Source organism: Pecten maximus, unplaced genomic scaffold, assembly GCF_902652985.1.
Source record: "Pecten maximus unplaced genomic scaffold, xPecMax1.1, whole genome shotgun sequence".
In the NCBI taxonomy this organism is placed as follows: Eukaryota; Metazoa; Mollusca; class Bivalvia; order Pectinida; family Pectinidae; genus Pecten; species Pecten maximus.
Genome location: NW_022981901.1, coordinates 1 through 13,810, shown reverse-complemented (window position 1 = coordinate 13,810; position 13,810 = coordinate 1). Strand labels below are relative to the sequence as shown.

General features: G+C 32.6%; 1 protein-coding gene across 1 annotated transcript; it reads left to right on the top strand.

Annotated features, from left to right (window-relative positions):
* Positions 1-2,575: 2,575 nt before the first annotated feature.
* LOC117320301 lies at positions 2,576-13,304 on the top strand (the record flags this gene model as incomplete). The annotated part of the gene is made up of 6 exons (XM_033874913.1): positions 2,576-2,881; positions 3,988-4,161; positions 4,677-4,844; positions 5,298-5,450; positions 10,785-10,988; positions 13,258-13,304. Coding segments are annotated over 6 exons (1,052 nt in total), but the record flags the coding sequence as incomplete, so codon positions are not given.
* Between the last annotated feature and the right edge of the window lie 506 nt (positions 13,305-13,810).

Genomic DNA, 13,810 nt, shown 5'->3' with positions numbered 1-13,810 from the left:
GAGAGTGGCAGATCCCAGACTGGGAAAGTATTTTTAATATATAACTTACTTAGGACTGTTTTGCCAAAATCGCTGAAATATCCAGGTGAACGATACAGGCCCTACATACCTTTTGTTATTGAAGACAGATGACTTGATACAGTAGGTAGCAGTGTACAGTAAAAATGCCAAATTCTGAAAAATATGGCACATGTTTCAGATATGTAAACATTGCCAGTTAACCTTACATATAACCTCTAATAAAGTATATATATTTGAAATCTGTACAACATTTGCAATTTTAATAGAGCTCTGAAGGATAAGTAAACTGATATTTTCTGTGATTTTTAGAGCTGTGAATACCATGGTAACAGCTTAAAAAATTCTCAAAAATTGCAAAATATTATGATATTTGACCCAAAATGGCACAATTCTCTACACAATTTTTTTCCTGAAACCTATTTAAAATTAAATATCTCTATCCCAAAGACAGAATTAATCTTGTTTGGACATATGTTGTAAATTAAGTTTTTCCGCTATCTTACCTTTTCTGTGGGCTGCCATTTTGCGCTGTAGGCAAAACTAAATTTCCTGTGTAAACACACGTTCGGAAAATCCGGATATTTAAAATCCGGAACCAATTTATTGATTTTTGTTTTAATAAATGTGAAGCCTGTATGTACTACTTCATACTGAATATACCAATTATAGTGTACATTTATTTTTTCATTTTTTATGCATATCATAATACAGGAGTTATTTGCTTAACAAAAAAATTGCCCATGGCCAGGCTGTCTTACTGTGGTGTGCTACCTTATACATCACTTTTTTAAATTCTAATTTTACTAAAAACCCCATGAATGTCTAGAACATGTTCCGACGAACAAAATGACATATCCGGTTACCGTGTATCTTTAATAGTCACCGAGTATTGCTGATTTCCCTGAGAGGTGTATTTTGGCAACTTTTTCTCCCAATCCAGTAATAAGGGGAGGTAATTTTAAAGATGAAAACTCCCATAATTCTGTATATCTCTTGAATAAAGTTGTGTTTTGAGTTGAATGTGGTACTTTGAGTCTCTGTGCATGTAATCAAGCAAAAAATACTATACAACTATCAAATTTAGCCTTGTAATATGACGTCATAGTTACCATGACGTCATCAGTAACTATGACGTCATCAGATGGTATCTATGACGTCATAAATACTCAATGGTGTCATAATAAATAACCAAATTCCTTTCCAAACCTCAGCTTAGCAACACATGCAATATTCTAACTGATAAATCATGGCATGACATCCAAGATTTCAAAATGTCATGCCTATGACATCACAATCATCTGTTTCCACCCCGGTTATTCAGATATGTACCAATGATCATATGAAAGTGTCCGCTGATCCAATTTTATGCGGAAAATGCTATTTTTTCTGCTTTACCTAAGTGAATGACCATAATTGACAATATTGCATCAACCGTACACTCAAGCCATTGAAATTACATGCTTACCATTGTATAAATAAACTGAAAATAATGGTTTCACCAAATATTTCAAAAAATAACACTTACTGTAATAGTTTCCATGGATACGGGGTAATAAATCAGGTAAAACTAACCAGAATTCAGTCTATATGGTTTGTTAGATACCCAATAAGTTATATTGGGTTTGTTATAAAACATAGAATATCTTTTCAATTTACACTGACTCATTAACATTATGCTTAATTAACCCACCCTTAAAATGGGTAGATATGCGAGTTACCTCCCTTGATTCCTCTAATATGACAAGCCAGATAATAAACAAGTTTTAGATTGTTTTTATGCATTTTTGAGCAATAATGAATTAAAATGAAGCTTAATCAAGCATAATTAAGCACAATTTCCAAAAAATAACATTTTTCAGCCCTTATAAGGTAGCAGTGTACAGTAAAAATGCCAAATTCTGAAAAATATGGCACATGTTTCAGATATGTAAACATTGCCAGTTAACCTTACATATAACCTCTAATAAAGTATATATATTTGAAATCTGTACAACATTTGCAATTTTAATAGAGCTCTGAAGGATAAGTAAACTGATATTTTCTGTGATTTTTAGAGCTGTGAATACCATGGTAACAGCTTAAAAAATTCTCAAAAATTGCAAAATATTATGATATTTGACCCAAAATGGCACAATTCTCTACACAATTTTTTTCCTGAAACCTATTTAAAATTAAATATCTCTATCCCAAAGACAGAATTAATCTTGTTTGGACATATGTTGTAAATTAAGTTTTTCCGCTATCTTACCTTTTCTGTGGGCTGCCATTTTGCGCTGTAGGCAAAACTAAATTTCCTGTGTAAACACACGTTCGGAAAATCCGGATATTTAAAATCCGGAACCAATTTATTGATTTTTGTTTTAATAAATGTGAAGCCTGTATGTACTACTTCATACTGAATATACCAATTATAGTGTACATTTATTTTTTCATTTTTTATGCATATCATAATACAGGAGTTATTTGCTTAACAAAAAAATTGCCCATGGCCAGGCTGTCTTACTGTGGTGTGCTACCAGTAACTTTATTGATGACCTAGTTTATATCTTTACAGGAATATGTACAGCAGAAATCTGTGACAATGAGTTGACACCCGCTCAACTTAAAGCTGCCCTTCATTACAAGTCGGTGCCAAGTCAACTTTACAATGCTGGAAACTTCACACGGGATTCGACATCCAAAGATATCGTAGGCTGCATCATCAGCTGTTGTGATCAACTAACCTGTGATACTGTCTTATACCACAACAACACATGCTACCATATAAAGTGCAATGCATCATGGGAAGGGGCATGTGACCCCATTACCAGTTCAGATGATAAATTCAACAGTACTGTTTATGTAGAGGTGCGGTCTGTAGGTAAGTGTTGACTTCTGAGAAAAGGCATAGGGGAATGATGAACCAGAAATAGAATCAACATGTAGAGTATGCACTGCATATTCACCTGCCCCTATAGCAACCCACCTTCTTTCTGGAAAAAAAAAGAATGAGTTCATAAATTGAAACATAAAAAAATTTCCTTCTCTCACTGATCTGCCCATATACCTGGCAATCTTCAATCTTTTAACCAAACTATTGTATTCGCTTCATTAAGGTATGCTAATGAAAAAAAAAATTGCACCCAGATTTCACATTGTAATATTATACTAAACCTGTTTGATGGAGAGTTGAATTAATGCGTGATTTATTTGATATGTTGAGTACAAGGTGATAGACATTGTGAACTCCCCATGGTCTCTGATGGTCACTTAATAACTATTTGAAATAAAACAAAGCTTAAACCAAGTATAGACCTTCCTGAAACTGTCAGAGCTGTAAAATTTGACCTCACATGTTTGAAACTGTTGAAACAAACTCTTGTAACTTTATAATACATGTGTACAAATTTTCGGAGGGGGAGAGGAGCAATCGTCAGATGGAAATCATTGGGTTTTCTTAGTGTGGAACTTTGCCTTGAGTATGGATACCCCAGAGGTATGCTGGGCAGTTAGAGAATATAAAGTAATAAGAGAAAGAGGATAATAACTGCAACATACTCAAGCGTTACCGATTAATTGGAATTTTATTAGTCTGCTAGCTTCCACGCTATTGCATGGTCTTCATTAGATAAGATTTGTGAACCCTGTAGTGAGGTGCTAATTTCATAACTAGCATGTCCAACATACAAAGAGACTTTATTTCATTAAAAGAAAAAAGGAAAAGAAAAACAATTTTTAAATGACTCAAAAAAATTGAATGGGAGTTGCTGAAATCTTGTCAAGTATATTTGACAATAATGGGGATCCTTAAAGCCTTGTCTGGTATACCAAATACAATGTATGTTGTGAATAGAGCTCTCTCAATCTCTTCTAAAGCAGGCATGCCGGAAATCTTTCTCAGGGAAGTTGATGAGAAGGGCTAATATCAGAAATATAAGATGTAGAAATTCTGCTTTTTTCTTGGTTAAATAAATTCTTGCTTTTCAGAATATGTTACGCAATCCCCATCAAAAGCTGAAGAGGGCAGGGGAGGGACAGCCTGTGATCTTCAAACTCATGCTGGTTGTCCAGAAAATGAAGAATGCAAGTTGAATGATCAGTTAGGGGCAGAATGTCAGTGTATAACTGGATATGCAAGAAACCTTGAAGGAATTTGTAAAGGTATATACAGCCTGTTAACAGTTAAATAGCAGACAGAATTCAGTAAATATTTCAATTTTTTTTGGGGGGGAGAGGGGGTTTAAATTACGAAATAAATGTTTTTAGATTAAATGTAAACTAATACACAGCTTTTAGCCTCCAATTTTTGGTTGTAATAAATTAATGCTGAAATATAAGTTTAGATGTCACTTGAAGCATGTTTCACCCAAATTTTCTAGAATGCAGATTTTTTTACCCATTGAGCTCCACCCACATGACTTTGTTAAGGCATTTGTTTATACCGATGCTGTGTCGCTATAACATGCTACACAAAGGTGTCTTTACCAAGGTATAACTTTTGTCTGAGACTAAAGAATCACACCTTTTCAAACTTTTTATTTGGAGCAAAGATGAATTGTTCATTAAATTAACTAACTTGTATTTCTCTTAGTGGCCAATAAAGACGTTACAGTATATACCCTGTAATTCTTCATGTGAATGTATCAAATTATTTATAATTGTTTGATTAATTTCAGCTTTGGAAGATAAACCTACAATGATATCATGCGTGGTTGGGATGACAGAATCGTGTGGTAAAAACGAACGATGTTATGTCCCTGATCAGATGAAGACCAATGCTGGTCTCTGTGTGTGTTTGGATGGCTTCCACAGAGATAACTCACGACAGTGCATCAGTGACAAAGGTATCTTAACACATGGTTGTCTCCCCTTTACGCTCACACTGTACCGATATCCTTGGTATACACATCTCTTCCGGTCCTCCATCTTCACACGTAGTTGTCTCCCCTTTACGCTCACACTGTACCGATATCCTTGGTATACACATCTCTTCCTGTCCTCCATCTTCACACATGGTTGTCTCCCCCTTACGTTCACAATGTACCGATATCCTTGGTATACACACATCTCTTCCTGTCTGCCATTTTCACACGTGGTTGTCTCCCCCTTACGTTCATATTGTACCGATATCCTTGGTATACACACATCTCTTCCTGTCTACCATCTCACTAGATTTTTCCAATATGATTGAACGTGGTGTCAGATTTATAAGAAGATTTTTTCCAATTTAAATGATGTTGAAACTTTTTTGTAAACATTTTTCAAATTTAACAACTTTTGTACGGTTGTTGTTACAGAAGAACCGTCACTTTGTGACAGCCATAAAGAGAATGAGTGTGGAGTTAATGAGCGATGTGATGTTCCCGATGGACTACCAACACACATAGGCACATGTGTGTGTGTGCTAGGATACCATCGTAACCAAGATGAGCAGTGTGTCATTGATCCAGGTAGGTAACGCAAACAATTATGTATGTTATCTCACGTTAACAGTTAACAATTATGTATGTTATCTCACGTTAACAGTTAACAATTATGTATGTTATCTCACGTTAACAGTTAACAATTATGTATGTTATCTCACGTTAACAGTTAACAATTATGTATGTTATCTCACGTTAACAATTATGTATGTTATCTCACGTTAACAATTATGTATGTTATCTCGCGTTAACAATTATGTATGTTATCTCACGTTAACAGTAAACAATTATGTATGTTATCTCACGTTAACAGTAAACAATTATGTATGTTATCTCACGTTAACAGTTAACAATTATGTATGTTATCTCACGTTAACTATAAACAATTATGTACGTTATCTCACGTTAACAGGTAACAATTATGTATGTTATCTCACGTTAACAGTTAACAATTATGTATGTTATCTCACGTTAACAGTTAACAATTATGTATGTTATCTCACGTTAACAATTATGTATGTTATCTCACGTTAACTATAAACAATTATGTATGTTATCTCACGTTAACAGGTAACAATTATGTATGTTATCTCACGTTAACAGTTAACAATTATGTATGTTATCTCACGTTAACAATTATGTATGTTATCTCACGTTAACAGTAAACAATTATGTACGTTATCTCACGTTAACAGGTAACAATTATGTATGTTATCTCACGTTAACAATTATGTATGTTATCTCACGTTAACAGTAAACAATTATGTATGTTATCTCACGTTAACAGGTAACAATTATGTATGTTATCTCACGTTAACAGTTAACAATTATGTATGTTATCTCACGTTAACAATTATGTATGTTATCTCACGTTAACAGGTAACAATTATGTATGTTATCTCACGTTAACAGGTAACAATTATGTATGTTATCTCACGTTAACAGTTAACAATTATGTATGTTATCTCACGTTAACAGTAAACAATTATGTACGTTATCTCACGTTAACAGTTAACAAGTATGTATGTTATCTCACGTTAACAGTTAACAATTATGTATGTTATCTCACGTTAACAATTATGTATGTTATCTCACGTTAACAGTAAACAATTATGTACGTTATCTCACGTTAACAGTTAACAATTATGTATGTTATCTCACGTTAACTATAAACAATTATGTATGTTATCTCACGTTAACAATTATGTATGTTATCTCACGTTAACAGTTAACAATTATGTATGTTATCTCACGTTAACAGTAAACAATTATGTACGTTATCTCACGTTAACAGGTAACAATTATGTATGTTATCTCACGTTAACAGTTAACAATTATGTATGTTATCTCACGTTAACAGTAAACAATTATGTACGTTATCTCACGTTAACAGTTAACAATTATGTATGTTATCTCACGTTAACAGTAAACAATTATGTATGTTATCTCATGTTAACTATAAACAATTATGTACGTTATCTCACGTTAACAGTTAACAATTATGTATGTTATCTCACGTTAACAGTTAACAATTATGTATGTTATCTCACGTTAACTATAAACAATTATGTACGTTATCTCACGTTAACAGTTAACAATTATGTATGTTATCTCACGTTAACAATTATGTATGTTATCTCACGTTAACAATTATGTATGTTATCTCACGTTAACAGGTAACAATTATGTATGTTATCTCACGTTAACAGTTAACAATTATGTATGTTATCTCACGTTAACAATTATGTATGTTATCTCACGTTAACAGTAAACAATTATGTATGTTATCTCACGTTAACAGTTAACAATTATGTATGTTATCTCACGTTAACAATTATGTATGTTATCTCACGTTAACAGGTAACAATTATGTATGTTATCTCACGTTAACAGGTAACAATTATGTATGTTATCTCACGTTAACAGTAAACAATTATGTACGTTATCTCATGTTAACAGGTAACAATTATGTATGTTATCTCACGTTAACAGTAAACAATTATGTACGTTATCTCACGTTAACAGTTAACAAGTATGTATGTTATCTCACGTTAACAGTTAACAATTATGTATGTTATCTCACGTTAACAATTATGTATGTTATCTCACGTTAACAGGTAACAATTATGTATGTTATCTCACGTTAATAGTAAACAATTATGTACGTTATCTCACGTTAACAGTTAACAATTATGTATGTTATCTCACGTTAACTATAAACAATTATGTATGTTATCTCACGTTAACAATTATGTATGTTATCTCACGTTAACAATTATGTATGTTATCTCACGTTAACAATTATGTATGTTATCTCACGTTAACAGTAAACAATTATGTACGTTATCTCACGTTAACAGGTAACAATTATGTATGTTATCTCACGTTAACAGTAAACAATTATGTATGTTATCTCACGTTAACAGTAAACAATTATGTACGTTATCTCACGTTAACAGTTAACAATTATGTATGTTATCTCACGTTAACAATTATGTATGTTATCTCACGTTAACAGTAAACAATTATGTACGTTATCTCACGTTAACAGTTAACAATTATGTATGTTATCTCACGTTAACAATTATGTATGTTATCTCACGTTAACAGTAAACAATTATGTACGTTATCTCACGTTAACAGGTAACAATTATGTATGTTATCTCACGTTAACAGTAAACAATTATGTACGTTATCTCACGTTAACAGTTAACAATTATGTATGTTATCTCACGTTAACAGTAAACAATTATGTATGTTATCTCATGTTAACTATAAACAATTATGTACGTTATCTCACGTTAACAGTTAACAATTATGTATGTTATCTCACGTTAACAGTTAACAATTATGTATGTTATCTCACGTTAACTATAAACAATTATGTACGTTATCTCACGTTAACAGTTAACAATTATGTATGTTATCTCACGTTAACAATTATGTATGTTATCTCACGTTAACAGGTAACAATTATGTATGTTATCTCACGTTAACAGTTAACAATTATGTATGTTATCTCACGTTAACAATTATGTATGTTATCTCACGTTAACAGTAAACAATTATGTATGTTATCTCACGTTAACAGTAAACAATTATGTATGTTATCTCACGTTAACAGTAAACAATTATGTACGTTATCTCACGTTAACAGTTAACAAGTATGTATGTTATCTCACGTTAACAGTTAACAATTATGTATGTTATCTCACGTTAACAATTATGTATGTTATCTCACGTTAACAGGTAACAATTATGTATGTAATCTCACGTTAACAGTAAACAATTATGTACGTTATCTCACGTTAACAGTTAACAATTATGTATGTTATCTCACGTTAACAGTAAACAATTATGTATGTTATCTCACGTTAACAGTAAACAATTATGTACGTTATCTCACGTTAACAGGTAACAATTATGTATGTTATGTCACGTTAACAGTAAACAATTATGTATGTTATCTCACGTTAGCAGTTAACAATTATGTATGTTATCTCACGTTAACAGTTATGTATGTTATCTCACGTTAACAGGTAACAATTATGTATGTTATCTCACGTTAACAGGTAACAATTATGTATGTTATCTCACGTTAACAATTATGTATGTTATCTCACGTTAACAGTTATGTATGTTATCTCACGTTAACAGGTAACAATTATGTATGTTATCTCACGTTAACAGGTAACAATTATGTATGTTATCTTACGTTAACAATTATGTATGTTATCTCACGTTAACAGTTAACAATTATGTACGTTATCTCACGTTAACAATTATGTACGTTATCTCACGTTAACAGTTAACAATTATGTATGTTATCTCACGTTAACAGTAAACAATTATGTATGTTATCTCACGTTAACAGTAAACAATTATGTACGTTATCTCACGTTAACAGTTAACAATTATGTATGTTATCTCACGTTAACAGTTAACAATTATGTATGTTATCTCACGTTAACAGTTAACAATTATGTATGTTATCTCACGTTAACAGTAAACAATTATGTACGTTATCTCACGTTAACAGTTAACAATTATGTATGTTATCTCACGTTAACAATTATGTATGTTATCTCACGTTAACAGTAAACAATTATGTACGTTATCTCATGTTAACAGTTAACAATTATGTATGTTATCTCACGTTAACAGTAAACAATTATGTATGTTATCTCACGTTAACAGTTAACAATTATGTATGTTATCTCACGTTAACAGTAAACAATTATGTACGTTATCTCATGTTAACAGTTAACAATTATGTATGTTATCTCACGTTAACAGGTAACAATTATGTATGTTATCTCACGTTAACAGGTAACAATTATGTATGTTATCTCACGTTAACAGGTAACAATTATGTATGTTATCTCACGTTAACAGTTAACAATTATGTATGTTATCTCACGTTAACAGTTATGTATGTTATCTCACGTTAACAGTAAACAATTATGTATGTTATCTCACGTTAACAGTTATGTATGTTATCTCACGTTAACAGGTAACAATTATGTATGTTATCTCACGTTAACAGTTAACAATTATGTATGTTATCTCACGTTAACAATTATGTATGTTATCTCACGTTAACAGGTAACAATTATGTATGTTATCTCACGTTAACAATTATGTACGTTATCTCACGTTAACAGTTAACAATTATGTATGTTATCTCACGTTAACAGTTAACAATTATGTACGTTATCCGGATGTATCTACTGTGTATGCTGTTCACGTGTTTCTTTTCATTTCTGTTTCAACCAATTAATACAGACAATGAAACAAAATCACCATATTAGATGTGGATGATATTGAGCCCCTTGAAATAGTACACAGTACCTGATTAAGATCAGGTGTTCTAGAAAAAGCAAGCATCATCTGCGTCATCAGTGACACCAACAATACCAATCAAAGTAAAATCAGAAAATGAGAACTAGAACTACTATAAAGTTTTATTATTAGTCCCCTACTGATGAAAGAGGAGGGGGGGGGGGGGGGGGGGGTAATCTCCCTCTGTCTTATGTATATGTATAGATTACATACATACACACAATTACAAAGGACCATTATATCTCGAACAAGTTCAAATTTCAGGGTTGTTAGGTCAAGGTCAAGGTCACTGATACTATTTTTAGAACATTGTAATAGTTAGTGGGGTCGGTAGGGTACATCAATACTCAGTATGCATGTTTTATTCTGTTGAATATACAGGTAGAACAAGATAGACAAAAATATATATTCTAATTTGCTAATTCTCTTTCAGGTGTGTTATTTTAAATTATCATTAGTAATAAAAATTAGAAGATTTGTATACAAGTCTGATTCGCCTGTATATTAATTGTTGTCTAGGGGAACCTGTTACTCCTGTGGCACCAGTGATGACCACACTTGGACTTCCTCTAACTAAGATGAAAACGTGCACCTACGGTATGCCCGGCACCTGTCCTGAACACATGATCTGCTTCATCCCGGAGGCCTCCAAGAAACGAACTGGTCTCTGTACCTGTGACACCGGCTACAAGATGGATCAGGAGGCTCAATGTCACCTCAAAGGTAGAGGGTTATAGGGAATGTGTAACAATACCATGGCAAGGACATTTTCATAACATACAAAGGTTACATGCAAAAGCATACTGTTGTGTTTAATTGTTAACAGCAAAATTTATAGGACAGGTAAATTTAAAGTTGGTCATACAAAGATTTTAAAATGATATAGTTTGAAAATGCAGCAAAAAAGGTAGAAAAATAATTGTAATTTAACTTAAACAATTTTTGCCATGATTACTGAAATATACAGGTGAGCAATGCAATATTTTTGCAATGATTACTGAAATATCCAGGTGAGCGATGCAATATTTTTGCCATGATTACTGAAATATCTAGGTGAGGGATGCAGGCCCTCTGTGCTTCTTGTTTTAATTAGTTATCATTTCAAATTCTGACATGTGACATGAGTTGCCATGATTTGAAAATTAAATCATGTAGTGACTGGCACCTGATGATTGTAGCAATACTACGAAAGACTGATAAAACATTCCTATAAATCAATTCTCTACTATTTCAAGTTCACCTGCCCCTATGGTAGGTAAATGAATTCTCCACTATTTCAAGCTCACCTGCCCCTCGTGTAGATAAATCAACTCTCTACTATTTCAAGCTCACCTGCCCCTTGTGTAGATAAATCAACTCTCTACTATTTCAAGCTCTCCTGCCCCTTGGGTAGGTAAATCAATTCTCTACTATTTCAAGTTCACCTGCCCCTCGGGTAGGTAAATCAATTCTCTACTATTTTAAGCTTACCTGCCCCTCATGTAGGTAAATCAATTCTCCACTCTTTCAAGCTCACCTGCCCCTCGAGTAGGTGAATTTATGTTGTGATACATGTACATCATCAGTCCAATATCACATTTTCTCTTTAAACAACTTCTCTACTCAATAAACAAGAGGCCAAGGGTCACTACATTGAGTCAGTATCATGCTGGGATAAAGGGCTACCAAATTTGCTCCGATGAATGACCGTGACCTACTTTCAAGGTCACAGGTGTCAAATGTTTTAAGATTTTGATACAACTTTTTCTCAATAACTAAGAAACCCTTGGGTTAGATGTTGGGGCAGATGGATTGTGTTTACTATTCTGCCATGTGACAAACATAAATAAAAATTCATGAAAATCTTTTTTTTTGACAAAATTTGAAATTGAGTCACGTCATGACTGACACCTGACTACACATGTACTGTATCAGTATACACCAGAAAGATCTATATGTTTCTGATGGGAAAGCATGTACATGAAATAATTTTCTGTTTTGTCAGATTGTAACATCATTTATATGCCAGTTATTGGGATGTTAGATCAGAACTGCAAATATAGGATATGAAATTTTAATGTTTTCTGATTTATTGTTTTGGTCATTTAAGGATTGAATCTTGATTTGGTCGATTTCATGGGGTCATGAATTGAGTTGCGAAGCAGTTCATGTTGAATTTGTCTCAAGAGCAACTCAATTCATGATCCCATGAAATCGACCAAATCAAGATTCAATCCTTATATTTCAATTGCTTTTTTTTTCGAATAAAAAAGTCGGTCTAGATATTAATGTCTGGAAGCTTGTGCAAGTCCAATTGCGGAAAAGCCCGAGGAGTTCCGGATTGTGCATGTCTAGTCGGTCGAGTAAAATAGTCCGCAATATTAGGATTAAAAACAGCATTAATTTGTCAAAATAGAAGTATTTAGCATATCTGGTCTTTCATAAAATACAAGAATGCATTATAAATTTGATAATTTTAATAATTATTCCATGTTTATAACAACAATGTAGAAAAAGTGAAATCGTTTTGCGGAAGGATTTTAACCATGTATTCATACGCACTGATCAGTGTTAATCTGGTCAAATTCATGAGCAAATGAAACAGATTAAGTTTGGTAGTTTCATTGAGTCCAACTTGAGTAGAAATTGAAATATTTGCTATTAAAGTAGACAGGGTCTTAAAGTTTCAGGACTTCTTATTAATTCTTTTGTTGACATCACAATTTCCCACTGATAAAGAGTAACCAGACAAATATCTCCACTTAATTGTTGTGCACGATTTGATAAAATCTTCATTTAAACCAAATGAAACCATCTCCTAAAACAATCACAAAGGTGAAATGAATTCATCATGATATTTACAGCATAGTTTTGTTCGCAAACGTCTCTTCTGAATTGGAAATGTGTTTAAACAGAATTTTGTTGAAATCTTTTAAATTAAAAAATCTGGTTTAATCGTTATATGACTGTTACAGACATGTATCAATGTATAAAGATCTTTTATTCTTTGTAGATGAGAGTGACGCAGTGACAGCTACTGTACCATCAATAGAAAACCATGTAAGTAAATCATAAATGTGTAGGTGAACCAACAGTCAAACATCATACAAAGTAGATCATAAATGTGTAGGTGAACCAACAGTCAAACATCATACAAAGTATATCATAAATGTGTAAGTGAACCAACAGTCAAACATCATACAAAGTAGATCATAAATGTGTAAGTGAACCAACAGGCAAACATCATACAAAGTAGATCATAAATGTGTAAGTGAACCAACAGTCAAACATCATACAAAGTAGATCATAAATGTGTAAGTGAACCAACAGGCAAACATCATACAAGGTAGATCATAAATGTGTAAGTGAACCAACAGTCAAACATCATACAAAGTATATCATAAATGTGTAAGTGAACCAACAGTCAAACATCATACTAAGTATATCATAAATGTGTAAGTGAACCAACAGTCAAACATCATACTAAGTACATCATAAATGTGTAGGTGAACCAACAGTCAAAAAATCAAAACAAGTTTTATCCCTAAAAAGGGGCAGTGAAAACC